The sequence below is a fragment of the Vidua chalybeata genome, chromosome 8, assembly GCF_026979565.1.
Source record: "Vidua chalybeata isolate OUT-0048 chromosome 8, bVidCha1 merged haplotype, whole genome shotgun sequence".
Taxonomy (NCBI): domain Eukaryota; kingdom Metazoa; phylum Chordata; class Aves; order Passeriformes; family Viduidae; genus Vidua; species Vidua chalybeata.
In genome coordinates, this window is record NC_071537.1 from 12,757,755 (window position 1) to 12,778,481 (window position 20,727).

Here is a 20,727-nt window from a genome sequence, read left to right on the forward strand (position 1 = left end):
CCCCTAAGGAGGTGTCCCTGAACCACAGTGACACCCTGCTAACCCTGTGGTTAGCAGAGACTCAGGATGCTGCCAATACAACACTCTCTCTGCCTGCCGAGGGAGGATACCAATGCTGCAGAGCTTCACACTAGGAGAACAGGATTTGGGCCATCTCTACAATCACCAAAATACAGACTGGGGTGTTGGACAGATTATGTCGGGGTCCCTCACATGGGATAGGGCTGCAGGACCTCCTCTTTTCATACACCGGGGGCTAAAAACCCCAAGGCTGTGCATGCACATGTAAAGCCAGGCAGAGGACACCACTGCATCCACAGCCTGGTGAGGACCTCTAATGCTCCACATCAAAGTCAAGTTCTCTTAGCTGCTTCCTTCCTGACATGCTGAGAATTTGGGAAAAACACAGTGCTATGCAAATATAGTGGCATTTAAGCTGTGGCCTTTTTCTGTATGCACAGAGCAGGGATCTCACTGTGGGTGCAGCTCTTCCCAGGCAAGTTGAAAGGCCATGCCAGGGACTCATGTCTTTTTAATGAAGGGATTTGCAGGTAGGACCCCCCTACACCCCACCTGCTCTTCCCTTCCCACTGGGAAGGCTGTCTTTGATAGCAGGAGCTAATTGCTGCAAACCTCCCAGGATGAGCTGCTTGGGGACTTGGATGAAGTCTCTGTAAGTAATCTAGAAAAAGGGCTGGGGGTGGGGTGTGTGTATTAAACAGCTCCTTTCTCCCAAGATCCCATCAGTGATGTCATTTCACACAATTTCAGAACAATTTCAGGTGTCCTGAACACCTGGACCCTCCTCAGCCACTGCTACTGCAGAGCATCCTTGGTATTGGCCTGTTTATTTTTGAACTCAAATTTTATTGGGTTTTGCTTCTTAACTTCCCCTATGCCACAGCAAGATGATGCTTAAATGGCAGAGATGGGAAATTTGGCCCCTCCTGTAAAATCACTGTGTGAGAAGGGGTGGAAATGGTCCCTATTTCTAAATTTGGCTGTTCAGCAGCCCCCAGCCTTTCCCAAGCACCTTCTGTGGGCCAGGTCCTGTGGGATTCATGCTGGGCAGCAGGAATGCAGTCCATCACCTCCCACCACACCCTAAAAGCCCTCCCACCTTGCTCTTTGTCTGCTGTGGGATGCAGCTGAATGCATTTCTTCTTTTCCAGAACTGCTCAATTTCCTTGCAAAACTCTGCAGGTGCGATGCCTGCAGGGGACTCTGGGCTTTCCAACTAGATGGAGTCCAGGGAAAACAGAAACCTCAGAGGCACTGCACAGGGAAAGAGAGAGCAACCCCTATCTCCTGGAACAGGCTGCAGGGCTGCACGTGAGACAGAGACTGTCCCTGCCTGTGTGCCCAAGCCACGCAGCCATGGGCAGCCCCACAGTGAGGGGACTCACAGGATGGGTCCTCACTGCAACAGGCACAACCTGCCCCACCAGCCCTGCCAGGGAAGCACAGCACCCATGGCCCCGGGGCAGCTACAAACACACAACCTTTGAACTCAGACATGTATTTATTTGCTCTCTGGTGGAAGACGTCACAGGAGCCACGTCCTCTCACCCAAATGACTTCCAACAGAGGTGTGGGGATGCCACTTGCCACTCAGCAGCACCCTGGGGGACCACAGGTGCCAGCAGGACAGCTAGCAGGACCTGGGGCTCTCAGCTGCTCCAGCAGCTGGAAGGGATCACAGATTTTCTCCTGAAGGACAGAGAAAAACCCAGGGCAGGATCAGGCCAGTGGGAAGCAAGAGGCACCTGAGAAAATGGCACTTGGCACTTCCTTAGCTATCATGGGAGGCAGCCTCTGGGTCACTCCAGCTGCTTTTTCCTGCAGCAAGGAAGAAGCCAAGAGCTTGTCTGGGACTTTGGCTCTGCTTTTATCTGAGAAATGTCTCCTACTTGGATAGAGTCCTGACAAAATCTCCCCTTCCAAAGCACGAGGCTGTATTTCAGGGATATACAGCTGCAGGATGTTATCTCACTTGTATCTCCTGGCCCATCTACAGGCTGCAGGGACCACCAAGGAGAAGAGATAGGCTTCCAGCAGATAGAATGCTTTGTGCTGCAGGGTCAGGGTTGGCAGCCAGGGCCAACCTGCTCTTCCATCAGCAGGCGGGAGAGCAATGGGCAGGAAGAAACCATGGGAATGGGCCATCATCTCCCTGGGGCAGGCTGTGCACAGCAATGCCCTCAGGGGAAGGATGACTCCCCTTGGGAGACCTCAGAGAAGTCCAGCTGTCAGCCTCACCAGTCCCCATGGACATGTTGGGGTAGTCAGAGCAGATCCCCCTTTGGAGGGCTCCAGCTTGGGTAGGGGTACAGTTTGTCCTGACTCAGGCGCCAGGCATCACTCTTGGTGTCCCATGAGCTTCCACCCAGCCCAGAAGGAGTCACATGTCTTGGTATCATGCTACAGCCCTTCTGATACCCCATAGCAACTCTGATGGCATGGGACACTCATGTCCCAGTTCCTTAACCCAGCCACGGAGCTGCCCTCTACCAACCTTCACTCCCTTGCTACAGCAGCCCTGCAGTGCTGCAGTGTTGGCTCCACCAGCTCGGATCAGGAACTTCTCCGCAAACCTGGAGCTCTGCAAGATCGCAGCCATCTCAGCATCCACGTTCACCACCTCTCCTTCCTGGGGGCAGAGGAATGGTCACAGGCCTGGGGTCCTGGATATGTGTCCCTGGGGACTCCAGCCACCCAGCCAGATGATGGGGAGAGTGAAAGCAGGAGCACGTCTTGACCCAAAACCTGAAGAAACACCCACAAAACCCAAGCATCAGGCTTCAAACCATTCCAAGAAACCACCATGGATGTCCTACTTCTACGTTTACCACAAAGCAATGCATACATCTGTCTCCCTTTCCTGTACATTTGCACTCCCCTGGGTTTACACAGCTCCTTGGTTCCCACCCACCATCCCCTCCACCAAAGCTTGCCCCCTAGATCACAGAGGATGCTGCTGAGTAGCAGCTTCATCAGCTTTAGCTCTTCCCTACAGAGCCTCAGCATGCCTCCCCAAACCTTGAAGGTGAAGTTGGCATCAAACACCAGCTCTCGCTCGTGCCCCACAATCCCGCCACTGTAGGTGACCTGTCCTGGCTCGGTCCGGCTGTCACCTGGCACCTTGAACAGGCGGTAAGTTGCGGAAACAAAGCGGCAGTCGCCTACAAGGGAGAGGTTGGTGGCTTGGGCACTGAACACCTGGGCTGGGATGCCAGCAGAGCTTCCCCCAGCTTCCCAGAGCTGGCGCTCCCTGGCTGGATCCTCACCGACAATGCCCTCCAGCTCCTTGTTGCCAATGCTGATGGGGCTGGCGGTGACCAGGCGTGGGGGGCTGAACCCCACCTCCTCAGCAATGCTGTACAGGTCTCTCCAGTACAGGGCTCCTGCCAGGCATTCTCCTGGTACGAGACCACAGACATAGGGAATGGAGGCAAAGGTCCAGTCCCCCCAGGCCATGTCACCCCCACGCCACAGCCCTACGCACCCCACAGCACCCGATGCTTCCGGGTGGTCTCGCTCAGGCGCTGGCTGGCGTAGACATCACTGAAGTACATCTCTCCCCCGGGCTGGAGGGCAGCAAGGAGTGAAGGGAGGCCTCAAGAAGCAAAGAGACAAAAGGGGCAAGGAGAATTGGGAACCCCCTAATCCTACCCTGCTTGGGACCCTCCGCAGAGATGTCCTCCCCTGACCCCATCCTGCATCCGCGCCTTGCCAGATCCCATTTGCTGCTTCTCAGTGGCAGTCCAACAACAGGGCCACCCCAAGCCTGCTTTGCTGCCACAGACCCAGCACCATCACCTTCAGCACACGGAAGGCCTCCCGCAGCACAGCCCTCTTGTCAGGGGCAAGGTTGATCACACAGTTGGAGCTGTGGGGGAGGAGACCAAGGCTTATTTGCACCCTCTTGCACACTTAGCACCACCAGCTGCTGTGTGTCCCATCACTTCACACAGGATTTGGAAACACCAATTTGGCCATGAAAAAGGCAGTATATATTCCCAGACTGTAGCCCAGACTCTGGCTTGGGATTTCCTTTTTCCTAGCATGTGCTTCTGAAGCAGTGACCCACTGAGATGCAGACCCAGCCCACAGCCCCGGGAAGCAGCAGGACTGGGGGTGACTGTGCCCTGCACAGCACCTACATGACAATATCGTAGCTGTCGTCAGCCAGTCCAGCATCACCCAGGTTCTCCATGTAACCATGGAAGAACTCCACATTCGGCTTTTGGTAGCCAAACTTATCCGTGTGGTAGGCAATGTGCTTCTTCGCCACCTCAACCTGGCAGGAAGGAAGGGAATGATGTGGGGGTGCTGCTGGAAGGATGATGGGGAGCCCCAGATCTGTGCCGTACTTGGCCCTCGGTCATATCTATCCCAGTGATGTGGCCCTGCTCCCCGACCAGCTGGCTCAGCAGGTAGCAGTCCCTGCCGCTGCCGCTGCCCAGGTCCAGAATCCGGCATGATGACAGGCACTCGGGGATCACCAGACCGCAGCCGTAGTACCTGGTTGGATCCTGAGTTGAGCTGGGTGGAAGGTGCCCCATGGCACAGCCAAGAAGGGGCTGCAGCCCATGGGGATACGGCAGTGGAGGAGAGACCCTGGCGTTTACCTGGCCACCACCTCCTCATGGATGCGCTCCAGGGCATCTCTCACCACCTTCGAAACAGGCCTGGCTGAGGTGATGCACGCATTGGTTTTGAGGTCCTCTGACTTCTGCAGCTCTTTGCCATAGTAGTTCTGAGATGGGAAGGACAGAGGCCACTAAACTGTGCCAAGCTGAGCCCTGGGAGCTCCCTATGCTATAAAACATGGGGGCCATGCCTACACTTGGCCTGTACATGTTCACATGTCCTCTGGCACTGGCACTCTCATTTCCACCTAGCCAAAAACTATGGTAAGATTAGGCATCCCTTTGCCCCCATCCTGCCCAGCTCCCTTTGCTCACACGCACTGATGTGTTTGTGCAGGAGGGAATTTAATTCCCATTTTCAGTAACTTTGCAAGCTGCAGCCACCATTTCTCTGGCTGAGAGGGGTACAGGGAACAAGGGCAGGGAAATGTCAGGTTGCTCCATCTCCCATCCCTGTGTGAAACAGGAGCAAAGCCGCCAACTGCACCTGGCATTTTCATCTGGGCCCAGAAACAAGCTTTATCTTCTAATGGCAGCAGGAACTCTAGCACAGCCCAGGCACACATCCCCTGCCCAACTGCCCCATCCCTCCCCAGCTCCCATCCACACTTCTCACCTGCACCTCCTGGTGGATCTGCTCTCCGCTGGGAGCTGCCACTGCAACAGGAATGTGGGGCTGGTGGCTGAAACCACAGAGATGGGCACCATACCAGGTCCTCCCAACAGTTCTGAATCCCCCTCTTCCCCCAGATACCACAGCACTTTTTGCTCTCCCCCAGCAGAACCCTGAGAATCCCCCCAAACTTGCAGTCTAATAGGACACTCCAGAGGCCCCCTGACAACATCCCTCCACCCAAAAAACCCAGTCCCAGCTGCCCTGGAGAGATGAGCCCCCAAAGCATCCCTGTAGGGTAAATCCCCCTCCCCTGCTTTGCAGAGCCCTAGGCCCCAAGGGCAGCCCCAGCAGAGGCCCTGGGGTATCTTACTGCCTCCAGCTGCAGGGCCTCAGCTGGACTCTGCCCAGCCTGGGCCACGCTCCTCCCCAGTATCCCGTGTTGTCCCGGCATCCCACACTGCCCGGGCCTGGCTTCCGCCCTAACGCCGGCTCCTGCCTGCCCAGGCCCCTGGCACACGGCCCCGCAGGACACACGCACAGCGAGGGCTGCTGGCCCCGCTCCCGTGCCGAGCACACTGCCATCATTCATGGTTCTTGCTGCACCCACACCCCCAAACCCACCCTGCTGCCTGTTCCAACAGCTCTGCACCTCCACAGTGCAGCCCTGTTCCTGCTTGCCCCAAAGGCAGGGAGACACAAATTTAATGCTACAGGACTGCTGTAGCCTCTGCAGAGGACAGGACTTTGGAAGGGATGAGCCACCTGCAGCAAGGTCACACTACCTCTGCAAAGCCCTCTGAGCTGAAGCGGAATGGGGGGTCCAGGGGGGCAGAAACCCACCATCCCAAACAGCCTCCCCAGTGCACAGGGACCACCAGCAACAGAATCCAGGACAGACTGCGGTGGTTTGGTGGTGTTCAGAACAGCTTTTATTCCCAGCAAGAAAGTCGCAGGGAAAACTCTCATTCCCAAACTACACCTGCAAAGCTGGGGTCAGAATGTCACCCAAGGCAAAAATACTGGCAGGGATGGTGAAATCTAGTCTGAGAAGGCTCTGCAGCACAGGACCCAGACTCCAGCAGCATTCCAACAGGAATGTGGCAGGCCATTGTCAGCTCTCAGCCTGCCTACTCCTATCAGCTGGTGAAAAGCACACTCAGGGAAACAAGTGCTTCCCGTGCACTCCAAGTGCTATAGATAAGTGACTTACCAAAAACAAGACACAGTATTTATAGCTGGTTCTGAATGTGAACAGCTCACTACTCTTCAACAGAGCACTGTAGAACTGAGCACACCAGCTCCTGATGCTCTCTCTGCCTGCTTCCCAGACGGGCCTTTGGATACCTTCCCAACCAGATACAAACACACGCCACAGCCAAGGCTGCTTCATCAAAAGCTGAAGCAGCAGCCCAGGAAAAGGAATGCAGTTGAAGGCCAAATGCAGCACATATGGGCTGGCAAAGGGATGATGTTCCAAACTCTGGCAGAGAGGAAAATAAGATAACCTCTGAGGAGGATGATGGCCAAACCGCGTCCAGCTAGGCCACTGGCAGATGTGTGTGCTTAGATTCTGGCTTCAGAAGTTCTGTGCTGGGACTGGCACTTCAGCCTACACTGAAGCACCTCTCATCCACCCAGGCACTTGCAGCTCACACTGATTAAATGCCCTAAATAAACTGCACTCTGTGCCACCTCTGTGGCTAAATACAGACCAGTGGCAAACTGCAGGCACCTGCATTTAAACACCACGCCTCAACTCTGCATTTCTTGCCAAGGGTGCTGGGGTGGGCTGAGCACTTCATGCTACATGGGAAGTAAGCAGATACAGGAATTACTGGGAAGAGCAAAGTTTCAGGGAAGTTTTTTTCAGCCAGGTGTGGGTGTGCAGGTGAGCATTCTGGAGCAGAGGTGGATGCAGGCACACGAGAAGGGGCCGTGTGCCCAGAAGCACAGACTCTGCACATATCCCAGCTGACATCCAGTATCATCCAGACAGAGTTCTGAGCCCCAAGGGGCTGGAGGGGGGAGAACCCTTCACTCCCTCAGTGCTGGTTGAGATTTCCTCGAGCCTTCAGCTCCCCTTCATTTCAGCAAGTGACTCAGCTGGTCCTGAAGGTTTGACGAGCGCTCCACACTGGGCACCAAGCAAGAAGAGATTCATGGTGAAATCTGCTCCCAGACTGTGCTGTGCTGCCTGTGCCCGAGGGACCAGAGCAGCTCTAGAGCTGACACTACAGCAAAGAGAAACCCTGGGGTCCCCCGAGCCCCCTCTGTGTCCCCACAAAGGAAACTTCACTTCATGTACCCTGCTGTACACAGCTCTGTCCCCACCACAGTCATCTCCTCTCACAAGCAACTCACATGCTCTATCACACCAGAGCAACAAAAGGAAGCTTGGGTATGAATTGCATCTCTTCATTCAAATTCCCATCTCTTCACAATACTGAAGTGCTATCCTGCTGGGCCAGCATCTGCCTCAAAGGCAGCTGCAAAAATCTTTCCATTCTGCTTTCCCCCATCCAACTCCATCACCTTCCCCTTTCTAACCCCACACACATGTCCCCCAGGTCCTCCCAGAACTCACTTCTTTTGAATTGCTTCTTGCCTAGATGAGAAAAGGAAAGACAAAAAGAGCATTAGAAAGACAAAATCTCAGTCACAGTTTATGTTATGTCGAACAAGGGCTCAAGAGGCCAAAACTCCTGGATGTTCCAGGATTGTGTTCCAGGGTGTTCCTGGATTAAGTTCTGGGAGACAGAAGCAGCACTGGCTTCTCCTTCTTAGTCCCAGAAGCATCATACACACTTATGGGAGACACAGTGCATGGCGAACAGGAGGCAAAAATTTCAGCTCCCACCCCAAAACAGCCTGAAGAGGGATGGAAAATTTGAGCTCCAAGGCGTGCTCAGCTTTGGAAAACTGCAAAAGAGGGATCAGTCTGAGCTCGCAGCTACATGCAAAGTCTTCAAGGAGAACAGAAAAGGACTGAAGGATCCACTCAGCCCCCAGGAGAGAATGTCTACTTACTGGTGTCCCCTACTTACTGGTACTGTAGATGAGTAGTTATTATGGCCATTTTTCTTAAACTCTGTGGAAAACAAAACACAGAATGAATGCCTACAGAAATCACAGTGCAGCCGTCCTGATGCCCTGGGGGTTCCTCCAGCACAGCCACCACTGTATTGCTGCAATGCCTCCAAAACACCCCCGCTGGTAGCTGTCAGCAGTGGCACACTTCCTTCTCCTTTCCCAGTGACAGGCAGAGACAAGTGCTTTATTTCAGCCCACAGTCCCTCAAGCTTTGTGTCAGAGAGGGCAGAGCTTGAGGGCTGGCCAGCCTGCAGGACACCGGGAGTCCAGCAGCACTGGGTCTGAGGAAGCACTGAATTATTCTGGCCACCAGCCCTGCTGCCTGAAGTCATGGAATTCTCTCCAGGGCTCCCGTAGCACGGCTGCAAACTGTTCTTTCCACCCTCCTCTCCTCCCGCCCTAGAAACACTGCTGCTCGAGCACAAGAACACAGCTTACATCTTCCGAGTGCAAGATGGCATCTTCTTGCATCACCATGTTTCTCGCAGCTTGACCCAGGAGCTACAAGACAGACGTGCAGACCAGGCTGAGACTGCAGCTTTGCGTTTTCCGAGGCCCCCGTGACGGCTGGCAGGGTGACACTCAGGGTGACACCGTGCGGGGATTACCGCAGTGCCGTGACAGCACATCCATCGGGAGCGCCTGAGGCACCGCTCCCACCTGTCAGCATGAGGAGCTGGCAGCCACCCTCCCGCCTGCCACCGCCGGAGTCCCGAGGCGCTGCCCAGCCGTGCCCGCATTCCGATCCCGCTGTCCCCGTCCCTGCCCAGACACAAGGATGTGTCCCCTTCTCGGACTACAGCACCCAGCATGCATTGCGCCGCCCTCCCCGCTCCCAGCTCCGCTCCGGCCCCGTAATCGGCCGCCCGGCGGCACCCGCCGCTCACCTCGGCGCTACGGGAGCCCTTCAGCACCTGCTTAGTGAGAGCGATCACGTCGGTGCCGCAGCTCGTCACCTTCTCGGTCAGGAGCCCCTTCACCGAGTGGCCAAAGCGCGCCTGGGCATCCGCCGCGCCCCCCGCCGCCATCTTACCCCGCCCGCACCCCGCCCCGCCTACTCCCGGGAGCCGCTACGGCGAGCGCCGGGGGCCCTAAGGCTCGGGAAGGCGCAGAGCCCGCGGTGGTCGGGGATACTGCCGGGAGGGGTTTCAGTTCCCAAAGGATTCCCCCAGAACACATCATCGCCTCGGGCACAGACACCCACAGGCTGCCCAGCACTGACAAGCACAGACCAAGGCTGACCAGGGTTTCTCAGCCCTGACCAGTACATGCCCTGTACTGACCAGGGCTGACCAATGGTACCAGGGGCTGACCGGCGCTCACCAGCATTGCCGAGGGCTGCCAGCAGTGTCCAGTGCTATCCGTGTCTCCCCAGCACTGACAGCAGCTGATGATGAGGGATGCTCCGGGCTCACCAACATTTCTAGCGCTGCCCATTCCCTCCCGGATCTGCTGTGCCGCTCCCCGGCTGGGGATGGATTCCAGTGCCCCGCCAGACCCCCGAGCTGTGCTCACGACACCCAGGACAGACCTCGAGCTGGCCCTCCACAGGGCCCTGGGGATGGAACCCCAAGGACGGATCCGACCCTGGGCATCCCCTGGCCCCCAGCGCGCTGGAAGCAGTTCCCCCATGGCCACCCAGGGTGGCCGTGGCCCCGCTGCCCTCGCCCCCCGCCATGCGCCCACAGCTGCGGAGCTGGCCACGGGCCCAGCGCTCTGCTCCCCCCTCCTTGTCCCCCCGATAAGGAGCCGAGCCCGCCTCAGAGTCAAGGAGACGACCCCGCAGCCGCTATAAGGGCCCCCCGCGCGCCGCAGCCCCTCAGCCGGCCCCGCCATGGCGCTGCTGGGCGCCCTGCTGCTGGCCCTGGCCCTGCTCTGCACCTGGCGGCTGGCGCGCCGGAGGGACACCCTGGCAATGGCCACGGGGACAGGTCTGGGGCGCCCACGGAGCCTGCCGGCCCTGCCGCTGGTGGGGAGCCTGCTGCAGCTGGCCGGGCACCCCCAGCTCCACCTGCGGCTGTGGCGCCTGCAGGGACACTACGGCAGCCTCTACGCCCTCTGGATGGGCTCCCACTACGTGGTGGTGGTGAACAGCTATCGGCACGCCAGGGAGGTGCTGCTGAAGAAGGGCAAAGACTTCGCCGGACGGCCCCGCACCGTGAGTCGGCAGCAGGTCTTGGGGACCCCTTCCCACTGTGGCGTGGGGTGAGGAGGGGGACGCTCCCAAGGAAGACAGTGGCACGCAGCAGGGTCCGTGTCCCCTCCCCATCCTGCCTGCAGCAAGTCAGGGGCAGGGCGGCCCCTCCATACCCTGTTCCCCAGGGCGAGCCCTGTTATCCTCCATCCCAAGGGTGCCTGTTTTTCCTGCAGCTGGCAGCATCCCTGGGCACGGGGATGTGGGTTCAGGTACTACCAGGCTCCCTGCACCCCTTAAATTCCCTGGGCATCCTAGAGCCCCTAACCTTCACATCTGTCCCCAGACCTCTTTATCAGTCCTTGGCAGCGGGAAAGCAAACCACATGTCCTGTGCTTTGCCTGCCTGCATTAACCTCTAGCCCCCCGGACCATTTCTGGGATGGGGTGAGATGAGTGGGGCTGCCCTGCAGCGGGATGACCCTGGGACTGCCTGTCCCTCAGGTGACCACGGACCTGCTGTCCCGGGGGGGCAAGGACATCGCCTTCGCCAGCTACGGGCCCCTCTGGAAGTTCCAGCGCAAGCTGGTGCACACTGCCCTCTCCATGTTCGGGGAGGGCTCGCTCGCCCTCGAGAGGATCAGTAAGTGCCCCCCTCCAGCCCCAGGCTCCCTCCCAGCTCTAGTTCCCTCTCACGCTGCACTTTTTCTTCTCAAGTGTCCTGATTCCCCGGGAATCAAGGAAAGACAGTGGCTCAGCCCATGTCCCCTGGTATCCCTTCAGCTTGCCAGGCAGGGGCTCTGTCCCTCTCCTTATATCCCCTGTACTTTACCAACACCTCTCCATGTGTTTTCTACCCTGAACTTTAGTTCCACTCACTCACGGATGGGGAGACTGAGGCATGGAGCCAGCCCCCCACTCCGCCCAGGAGGACATCCTTGCACATCTCCATTCTCTCTGCTCCTCCCCAGCACCCAGCATTGTCCCTTCTGCCCATCCCAGCCCCTCAGGGCCTAGCCCTGTCTGATGGGTGGCCTCTGCAGGCTGCACACCCTGAATGAGCAGGGGACCCCTCCTTCCAGCTCCCAGCTGTCCCTTTCACCCCCTTGGCTTAATCATCACTCCCTCATCACCCCCTGGCCTACCTCTCCTCCACCCCAGTCTGCCGGGAGGCTGCATCCCTGTGCGAGACGCTCAGCGCTGCGCAGGACACGGCCCTGGACATGGCCCCCGAGCTCACGCGGGCCGTCACCAACGTGGTCTGCTCTCTCTGCTTCAACTCCTCATACCGGCGTGGGGACCCCGAGTTCGAGGCCATGCTGGAGTACAGCCAGGGTATCGTGGACACCGTGGCCAAGGAGAGCTTGGTGGACATCTTCCCCTGGCTCCAGGTGAGCAGGAACATGGGCACTGCCCATTCCTCTCACCCCACATGTGAGGAAGGAGCTGGGATGTGTCCTGTAGGAGTCCCCCTGAGTTAGGAGGGTCCCTGTCCTGGTGACCCACAAGAGCCAGTAAACTGGTGGGCACGGAGTGACTGCCTGGGGGCCTGCAGGGGCTGGGCTGGGCTGAGCTGTAGACTGTTGTAGTGTGCTTTTCTCCCTCAGATATTTCCCAACAAAGACCTGGCCCTGCTGAAGAAATGCCTCCAGGTCCGGGACCAGCTGCTCCAGCAGAAATTCACTGAACACAAGGTGCCAGCAGGGCCAGGACAGGGAGATGCTAGAGCTGGGGTGGTGGGCACTGTGCCCAGGACAGCTTGGCTCATGCATGTCCCTCGGCAGGAAGCTTTCTGCAGAGACACCGTGAAGGATCTCATGGATGCCCTCTTGCAAGTGAGGCTCAGTGCTGAGAACAGCAGCCCTCTAGAGCCAGGGCTGGAGCTGACTGACGACCACCTCCTCATGACAGTGGGGGACATCTTTGGGGCTGGTGTGGAGACCACTACGACTGTGCTCAAATGGGCTGTGCTCTACCTGCTCCACTACCCCGAGGTAGGGGGGGTAGGGGGTACCCCTACAGCGGGGGCTTGGGTTCCCTTCAGCACCAGGGACGTCATGGGCAGTTTTGGGGAAGGCAGGTGCCAAAAGAGAAGTCAGGCTCTGCAGATAAGCAGGATCAGGCTGTGGGCACTTCTGCCCCACACAAGCTGATAGGACATGCGGATGATGCTGGGTGTACTCCACCGTGCACAGGGCACCTTGCTTCCTGGGCTCCTGCAATGGTCTTTACTTTCCTCCCAGATCCAGAGGAAGATCCAGGAGGAAATGGACCACAAGATCGGCCTGGTGCGTCACCCCCACCTCAGCGACCGCCCGCTGCTGCCCTACCTGGAGGCCACCATCAGTGAAGTGCTGCGCATCCGGCCCGTGTCCCCCCTGCTCATCCCACACGTGTCCCTTGCCGACACCAGGTGAGACCCCCCGTGGGGCCCATCCAGGTCATGGGCAGAGACTGTGGGGAGGGAGCGACTGCCTCACTCTGTGTCCGCTTTGCAGCATTGGGGAATACTCCATCCCCAAGGGTGCCAGGGTCATCATCAACCTCTGGTCTGTGCACCACGACGAGAAGGAGTGGGACAAGCCTGAGGAGTTCAATCCTGGTGGGTTGTATGATCCTCATCCCCTCCTGGGCCAGGGGATGGCTGGGTGTGTGCAGCAGGAGAGGCTGAGCCCTGGAGGGAGGCTTGGTGCTGGGAGGTTGGATCCTGCTCCTGCCTGTCTGGGGCAGGTGCACCTCTTGCTCTTGCAGCTCCTGGGAGGGACACACACGTGATGAACTTGGGCAGGTCTCAGGCAGAAGGATCAGCCTGCTGATGCCAGGGGTGCCCCTTCCCTTTGTAGGCCGCTTCCTGGATGAGCGGGGCCAGCACATTCATTCACCCTCACCCAGCTACCTCCCCTTCGGAGCCGGGATCCGTGTCTGCCTGGGAAAAGTCCTGGCCAAGATGGAGCTCTTCCTCTTCCTGGCCTGGGTGCTGCAGAGGTTCACACTGGAGTGCCCTGAGGACCAGCCCCTGCCCTCGCTGGAGGGCAAGTTTGGTGTTGTGCTGCAGGTGCAGAAGTTTCAGGTGAAGGCCAGGCTAAGGGAGGCCTGGAGAGTGGCCTCATGATGGGGAGAAGCCCTGGATTCCAGGCAGGGGGATGGGGGTTGGGACCACAGAGGCTGCCCCATGAATGGGGTTTATCCAGATAAAGCTATTCCTAACACAGCATGGCTCCAGCTATTTTTTGGGCAGGAGATGGAGGACAGGGTTAAGTGTGAGATGTATGGTGGCCCCGCAACTTGCTGGGAGCACTGGGCTCAGTTGGGAGGCTGTGACCTCTCTGCAGCAGCCTGGCAGCTCCTGCCTGCTCACTATCCTGAGCACTCACTGTCTGGCTGGATTTTGGCCATCGCTCCAGCAGCAGCAGCAGCAGCAGCACAACCTTCTCGAAACGCAAGGGGCCGTGTTTGCTTTGCTTTTGCCAAAAACTACTGTGCCATGGAGGGCAGCGTGTAATTAGGTTTCTGGTTCTCTATTACTTGACCTCTTAATATTTAACTAAATAGCTGCACAGCTATGGCTCAGGGCCCCTGGAGGGAAAGCAGCCAAGGCAGAGGAAAGCCTCACAGAGCCCCAGCACAATGTGACACCCCAGCCCTGCACACCCCCTCATTTCCCCCCTGCCCTTTCTCTTGCTGGCAGGCAAGAAAACAGACATAAACTTCCCCACCAGTGAACCTCCTGCTCAATGTGTATGAGTTCTTTCAAACCCCCAGCACCTGGCTTTCATGCAGCCCCTTCACCACTGGCATCCGATGCCAAATGGGTCCTGTCAGCCTGTGGCACAAGGGTGATGATGAAGGCAATGCATTTGCAGCCTGGCACAATAACGGGAACATCCTCCCTCCTCCCAGTCCATTTTCCTGGGGACTCAGGGTGGTATGGAGGAGCTGGAGGAAGAACTGCCATGCACATACCTGTCCCAAGGGCAATCTTCAGGCTGATTTGAGCAGCTGACCCACCAGAAGCTGGGCAGAGGGAGCACAGCAGGAGCCCAGCCCCACTGCTGCTGCACAGAGTCTCTGATGGCTTCTAAGGGCTGAACTTCACTTACCCTCCTGCTTTCTGCCTGGTTCCATCACACCAAGGGTGCCACTGGGTTTCCAATCCCTCTACTTCTGATACGACACACTGAAGCTGTATGGGTGAAGTGGGACGGGACTCAGAATGGGCTTTGGGAAAACTTGGCTAAACATGATGCCCTGAGCTTCCCTGGGGGTTGGCAGCTCCATGCCAGCCTTGTCCTTCCCCTGTCCCAGATCCTGACACTGGCAGAGAGGCTCCACTCCAGTCTCCTGTAACATTGTGATGACTCCAGGAGCATGAACAGGACCTCCAGCACATTTGTACTCCTTTGCCAAGGCATTTGATTTTTCTCTTGGTAAGGGAAAGGATTTTCTCCTTGCCAGAATCAACAAGGGGCTGACACCTTGCTGTTTGCCAATGCACCCACAAAAGTGCTAAATGTACCTTGAGGCAGGAATGGGGACCTTTGAACCAGGGATGTTTCTAACCTGGAGAATGCCTCCAGCCACAGCATCTTGCAATCCACCTTCCCCATTTGCCAGGGCTGGCATGTGCTGTCCTAGGCTGGGAGACCAGCACATGCTGCAAATCCCAGCACCCCAAGCTGGGCCCTGCTGCAGGGTGTCTTGCCCCCTACCCAGCCCACCTCCTCCCCACTGGGAGAAGATGCTGCTGGGGAAATTCAGTGCCCAGAACCAGCTGCCTGGCACTTTGTGAGCTGGTAAACAGCCCCCAGCACGGCTGCTCCCTGCTCTGGGAGTGGGCAGAGGCACTGCTGAATCACCCGGCTGGTATTTGTATCCTGACAGCTGCTCCGGGGCTGTGCTGCTGCACCCAAACCCCTGGCTCCACCAGAAAGCTTCACCTGGGCCACTGGCTCCAGCACCCTGAGGCAAAGGGGGTCTGCGAGGGAGGAACTGGTGACAATGGAAAGAATGAAGGTTTTTCATTCCCACAGTTTCTTGGGTACACCATGAAGCACATGTGCAGCTTGCTGAGGGCACTGGGCAGAGCAAACCTGAGCCTTTCCATTGCACAAACTCATTTTGGGGGACAAAGCCACCCCCACAGCACTTGGCTGACCCAGCTGTGCCACAGGGCTCAGCTCAGAAGCCCTCTAAATTTGAGAGGCTCGTCTTTGCACCAAGCGCTGGCTGACCCTGGACTGTGCCGGAGAGTGACGGCCAGCCCAGGAGGAGCAGGAGACGCTTGGAATACCTGCGGGCTCTGCACCGGGCGTGGGGCCAGGAGAACTGAGTAAGCACAGACCTCAGGACACAGCTGTTTGCCGGTCGAAAACAAATCGAGAAAAGAAGCCGGCAGCCTGTCACCCCCCCCCGGCACAGAGACTGCAGTGCTTGCACCACCGTCGCGACGGCCCCGCAGCAGGCACCCGTCCCATCTGATAAAAACAGATCTGTGCTGCAAGGATGGGGGGAACCAGCTCTGACGAAGAGGCAACTCATCCTGGCCTTCCCAGGCTGCCCTCTGTGGGATGCTGTGGGGCTTGCCTGAGCCAGGGGCTGCCTGTCTGCCCTCCCTCCCGGCCTCGCTTTTCCTGTATAAACTAAGAGAAAAAAAAAAAAAAAAAAAAAAAGAGAACAGCAGCAAAAGCATCCCTGGGATGTGTTGCACAGGTGGTGATGGGGGGCCAGGAAGCAGCAGCCCTATTCAGGACAGCAAAGGAGTTTATTCACCAGAGCTGGGCTGTGCCCCAGCTCCCTGCCAAACTCTGCCGGGAGCAGGTCAGGCTGGGATGAGCCCAGCCTGGGCATGTAGAGAACCAGAGGAGATACAGCTGGGGAGCCCTGGCAGTGCAGAGCAGGAACTCAGAACCACTGACTCACATCCCCGAGTGGTGAGGGGTGCCCAGGGAGCCCAAATCTCCCATCGCTCGGCAGAACAGCCTCATGCTGGCAGTGGAGCCGCTCATTCTGCTTCTCTCCAGGCTTCCTGCCCCAGGAAGCTTTTGATAACTGTGTAACACAGAGGCTTAACTGCACCTCGGCTTTCCTTAGCCTCCAGTTAGGCAGGCAAAGCTCTGAGAGCAGATTGCCAGCAAGCATCAAGACACAATTCCCTCCTCCTCCATCTTCAGCCAACACCCATCCACAGGGTTGTACAAATATGCAATGATATGTGGCAGGAAGATCACACCAGTGTTCCCAGATGATGAGTTTGCATCATCACAGAGCTGAAAAGTCTCTTGGGAACACCAAGGAGATGCTGCAGTACCCACCGATCCCAGGAGCCCCTGTTGTGCCCAGAGGACACTCGCTGAGCCACCACACTGTGCTCTTCACCTGTCCCCAGGGAACACAACCCCAGCCCACCAGGACACCTGCTGGATCCTTGCCCTCGGAGCCAGCTTCACTGGCCAAAAACATTCCATGTAAGCAGCTCCACATGGCCATGGACTCCAGCAAAAACAGACTTCAAGAAGTATTGGCAGCCACACCTAGAGCACATTGTAAGCAGACCACCGAGCACTAGATTGACACAAATTTGCTGTAAAACCTGCTGCATTATTGCAGCTCAGTTTGGAAATGACGTATTCATGACTCCCAGTAAAACACCCCTTATAGCTGGGAATGGGTGGGGTTTGGTACTCCAGTGCTGGAGATGCACATCTGCTCATACCCTCACACCTCTAGCATTTTACAGTGTGCATTTGGAGAAGAGCTCTCTGCAGGCCACGTTGGCTTCCTACACAGGGATACATGTGAGGGTCAAGCACCTTTCTAAAGCTCCAAAGCTGAAGCTTTGGGAGTCCTCCGCCTGCCTGAAGAGGCACCAGTCAGGGTATGTCCAAGGAGCTCACTTGCCCCCTATCTTGTCCTGCACCACTCCTTCTCACCATACCAGCTGCCCCTTGGCTGCAGGTCTAAAATCCTAAAGCACTGAAAGCCATTAACAGTCCTCAGGCACTTGTGAGCGGAAGAGATATGCTTTGTGCTCCATTTATTTCTTTATGGTCTCAAAACACCCCCAAAACCTCCAGGAGTCAGAAGAGGCACACCACTGCTTCTTCCTGACTTTTTAAAATTAGAAACATCAGCTTGGCTTACTGGTACTTACCTCCATGTCCAGAGGATGCGCCTGCCGTTAGTGGGATGGCTGGAAAGCAAATATGGAGATTCCTTATGCCACATAAATGTTGGCAAAGGGTCCCCCACTGGCTCAGGACCATCCCCAGGACTTACAGCAGTAAACCCCATTCCTTACAGACTGATACGATTCTTTAGCATCCTCTGTGGTGCGAGGAACAAAATCGGGTACAATACATACAGAATCCCTGGGGGTGGCACTGGGGATATTTAATTATCTTCTCAAAAGATCCATGTGGTCAGTGTACACAACTGAAGTGACCAGCCCCCACGCAGCCAGGCTCTGGGGCACGCACAGCCTCTCTGTTACCACTCATCCAGGTCTCCAGGCTCCAGACATGCAGGAATGAGGTCTCTTGAATCCAAATCGATGTCCTTCATTTTTAAGAGCACGCTAAGAACCAAATTGAAGAGCTGTCCTTATCAGCTGTTCTGAGGAAAGAGAAAGGCTTTGATGGGCAAGGGAGTGAGGTTCTTCCAAACCCTGTAAGGTAAGAGTGCTCTCCTCAAATGTGCAGTTAAAATGCTGGCATAAGCACCACTTCCCTTGCATTGCCACCAGCCAGTGCCAACACACCTCCAGGTAGAATAACAAAACAAATCCACAAACTAAAGACAGATCTTGTTCTTAGCTCACAAAATGATACACATACACATGGACAAGTTATCAGAAAAGGCATTATATTTTGGTTTCCACCTGATTTTGGTTTTCAATCAATCAGATCTGAGTATGTCCAAGTTCAGGTTTCAATGTTTTTTTCCCCATAACAGTAATGATCTGGACGACCATAATTATAAAAGGGACAGGGAGAAATCCCGAGAACAAGTTACATAGTCTGAACTGTGCTCTCTTCCACATGAGCACTCTAGGGAATGTTACTTTCAGTTCTTCCTTTTTTTTTGCTTTTTTTCTTCCTTCAGGTTGTTACTAACAAAAATCTCTACTGTTTATTAAAGCAAAGCTACAGTAAATTTTCTTGCAGTCTTACAGCAGGTTTTCATATTACCAGTAGGACTCGCATGCATGGATTGCAGTCACACACACACGCTCACAGACATTATACAGTAGCCAGTTGCCACCATAAAAAAAAATGAAAAGAAAGAAAACAGACATTCATTTCTTTAAGTGGTCATCATTAGAATCGCACCAAACTTTTGGATTAAAAAAAAATACTGCACAGGTCTTCCACATCTACAAGGTAAATCATCCCTTTCACAATGGACGGAGCTCTCGTCTCCATTTGTTCAACATGCATCGCTAAAGCTTGAAGGCACGCTGGCCAAGGAGAGCCCTGTTCTTTTGTCATCTGAACTCCAGTGTGCTGCTATCGGGGTGCAAAAAAAGGACAAAAATAAATCCAAGCCCTTTTGCAGCACACCGGGAAAAGGTCATTCGGAGACCACAGTACTTGGAAGGCAGCCCAGCTGCCTGGATTCTACTGCTAACTGTGCTCTTGGAGGCATTGAAGGAACACACTTGCATTTAAAAATGACACATAAAGGCAAATTTCTGCAAACCCTTTCTTTTCAAACTGCCTAAGGTAGACTAACACTCCTTCTAGAAGAAACTGGTCCTTCAGTCACCAGCTTCAAGTGGAAAACTTCCTACCTGCTGTATTAAACACTGAAGCACCAGAGGTTATAGGGCTGATGGCTGATGTGTTTGGGCATTCACCAGCTTCAGGGAAACTTAACATGAGGAAAGAAAAAAAGAAAAAAAAAAAAAAAAAGAAAAAAGATTAAAAGATGAAAAGAAATCCCCAATGCCTCAAGAGCACTATATCAAACCAGAACTCTTGGGCTACTGACTGCCGGCACTGTCAGAAGCTGCTTGCTTCTGGGAAGACACCTGGAGGTTGAAGCCTTATAGTGATCTGGTATCCTCCCAGGGTGAGATTTGCTGAGTTTTACTGATTGTAAGATAAAGCAGTGTTTCAGAAAACTAAAACCAACAAACTCATACTAACCATCACCAAAATCACCGTTGGAAAAATTCCATTCTTTAGAAGGTCTCATTTAGAAACATCAGTCCCTGCTCCATGGAGCAGGGCAGATAAAATTAATAAAACCCAGAGTGACCCGTCCCCCACAAGCAGGGCCTTCGAGGTCTAGTCCCCATATTATATTGGAGGGGAGAAAGAAAAATAAACAAAAAAAAAGAAGGTTGTATCACCTTTTCCTCCTGTTAAAGTTTTAATCCTCTTATTCCATTTTTATTTGTTTTTTTTTTTCCCCCGATTCTCCCTTCCACTCCGCCACCTTAGCTGGGGGAGTTATTGGTACAAGAGTTTGGAGAGTCCTGCTCATTTATTGTGTTCAAGAGTACACACACCGGCTGCCGGGGCAGGTGGTGGTGGCTGTGTTCGCGGTGCTGCTCCTCCGTGGCACTGAAAAGCCCTTCCTCCTCATCCCCGTGGGGACGGCCGCTGCAGCTGTCACAGAAGTCCAGGGGCCCGTCCAGACCATCATCGATGAGCCCATCAAACTCCTTGAGGTCGTCGTCGTGATGGCCCCGGTTGCACACACAGACTTCTATGCCTGAGTCACCAGTGAAACGGCGCTGCCTGCCCGGGGTCTTGTCCTTGGCGTCGGGAATGGCGCTGCTCTGCTCTAAGCTCTCAGAGCTGTAACCTTTCAGCAGTTCTTCCTTGCACTCTGTATCCTTATCAGGACCAGCTCTCTCCACTAGCTCGGCTCCTGTGCTGGTACTGCCAGGCTCGACGCTTTGCATTTTGGAGACGGCTCTCTCGCCCAGCTCGGTGGTGGAGGGCTCGGGGTCCCCGCGGCCGGGCGCCCCGGTGCTGTCAGTACTGCTGTTATTGCTGCTGGGTGCTGCAGAGCTGCTCTGTGCTGGCTGCAGGGTCCTGGGTGTGTCCGGGATTGTGCTACTGCTGCCTGCTGGGACACACTGCTGATGTAAGGCACTGTACGGGGGCGGGGGGGTCGGCGGTCGGTTCACCACTTCCTCATAGGGAGGTAGCAAATAGTTTGGCAAAAACCCTAGAAGTGGGAGGCAAGGAGGAGAAGTTATTTCAGGAGCAGTTTATCTCAGGAAAC

At 55.7% G+C, this 20,727-nt stretch overlaps 4 protein-coding genes across 13 annotated transcripts in view; 1 reads left to right on the top strand and 3 right to left on the bottom strand.

Moving 5' to 3' along the window:
* Positions 1–1,483: 1,483 nt before the first annotated feature.
* Positions 1,484–5,691, bottom strand: AS3MT (arsenite methyltransferase). Of its 3 annotated transcripts, none has more exons than XM_053948890.1 (11): positions 5,639–5,691; positions 5,269–5,309; positions 4,632–4,759; positions 4,374–4,524; positions 4,164–4,300; positions 3,820–3,889; positions 3,506–3,587; positions 3,288–3,419; positions 3,040–3,182; positions 2,516–2,650; positions 1,484–1,710 (listed from the first exon to the last, which is right to left on the bottom strand). In XM_053948890.1, coding segments are annotated over exons 1-11 (1,119 nt in total). In that variant the 5' UTR covers positions 5,640–5,691; the 3' UTR covers positions 1,484–1,611. The 3 variants fall into 3 exon arrangements, with proteins under 3 accessions (XP_053804865.1, XP_053804866.1, XP_053804867.1); XM_053948891.1 differs by lacking the exon at positions 1,484–1,710 and adding an exon at positions 1,718–1,839; XM_053948892.1 differs by lacking the exon at positions 1,484–1,710 and having other exon boundaries at positions 2,515–2,766.
* Positions 5,692–6,174: 483 nt separating this feature from the next.
* Positions 6,175–9,470, bottom strand: BORCS7 (BLOC-1 related complex subunit 7). Of its 5 annotated transcripts, none has more exons than XM_053948894.1 (5): positions 9,246–9,470; positions 8,797–8,859; positions 8,313–8,356; positions 7,853–7,873; positions 6,175–7,402 (listed from the first exon to the last, which is right to left on the bottom strand). In XM_053948894.1, exons 1-5 carry the CDS (start codon positions 9,384–9,386, stop codon positions 7,351–7,353), a joined length of 321 nt encoding a protein of 106 aa, XP_053804869.1. In that variant the 5' UTR covers positions 9,387–9,470; the 3' UTR covers positions 6,175–7,350. The 5 variants fall into 5 exon arrangements, with proteins under 5 accessions (XP_053804869.1, XP_053804870.1, XP_053804872.1 ...); XM_053948895.1 differs by having other exon boundaries at positions 9,273–9,393; XM_053948897.1 differs by lacking the exon at positions 8,313–8,356 and having other exon boundaries at positions 9,273–9,393.
* Positions 9,471–10,095: 625 nt separating this feature from the next.
* LOC128791327 (steroid 17-alpha-hydroxylase/17,20 lyase) lies at positions 10,096–13,702 on the top strand. 2 transcript variants are annotated; one of them, XM_053948888.1, is made up of 8 exons: positions 10,096–10,516; positions 10,996–11,134; positions 11,653–11,882; positions 12,099–12,185; positions 12,276–12,485; positions 12,735–12,904; positions 12,990–13,093; positions 13,335–13,702. In XM_053948888.1, exons 1-8 carry the CDS (start codon positions 10,193–10,195, stop codon positions 13,601–13,603), a joined length of 1,533 nt encoding a protein of 510 aa, XP_053804863.1. In that variant the 5' UTR covers positions 10,096–10,192; the 3' UTR covers positions 13,604–13,702. The 2 variants fall into 2 exon arrangements, with proteins under 2 accessions (XP_053804863.1, XP_053804864.1); XM_053948889.1 differs by having other exon boundaries at positions 12,276–12,326.
* Positions 13,703–18,280: 4,578 nt separating this feature from the next.
* Positions 18,281–20,727, bottom strand: part of WBP1L (WW domain binding protein 1 like) — a 59,498-nt gene continuing 57,051 nt past the window's right edge. For 2 of the 3 annotated variants that reach the window (XM_053949055.1, XM_053949058.1), the window contains one exon: positions 18,281–20,670. In XM_053949055.1, coding sequence (XP_053805030.1) covers positions 19,931–20,670 — 740 coding nt within the window. In that variant the 3' untranslated portion in view covers positions 18,281–19,930. The remainder of the gene's footprint in view (positions 20,671–20,727) is intronic. The other variant, XM_053949059.1, reaches the window with a different exon arrangement.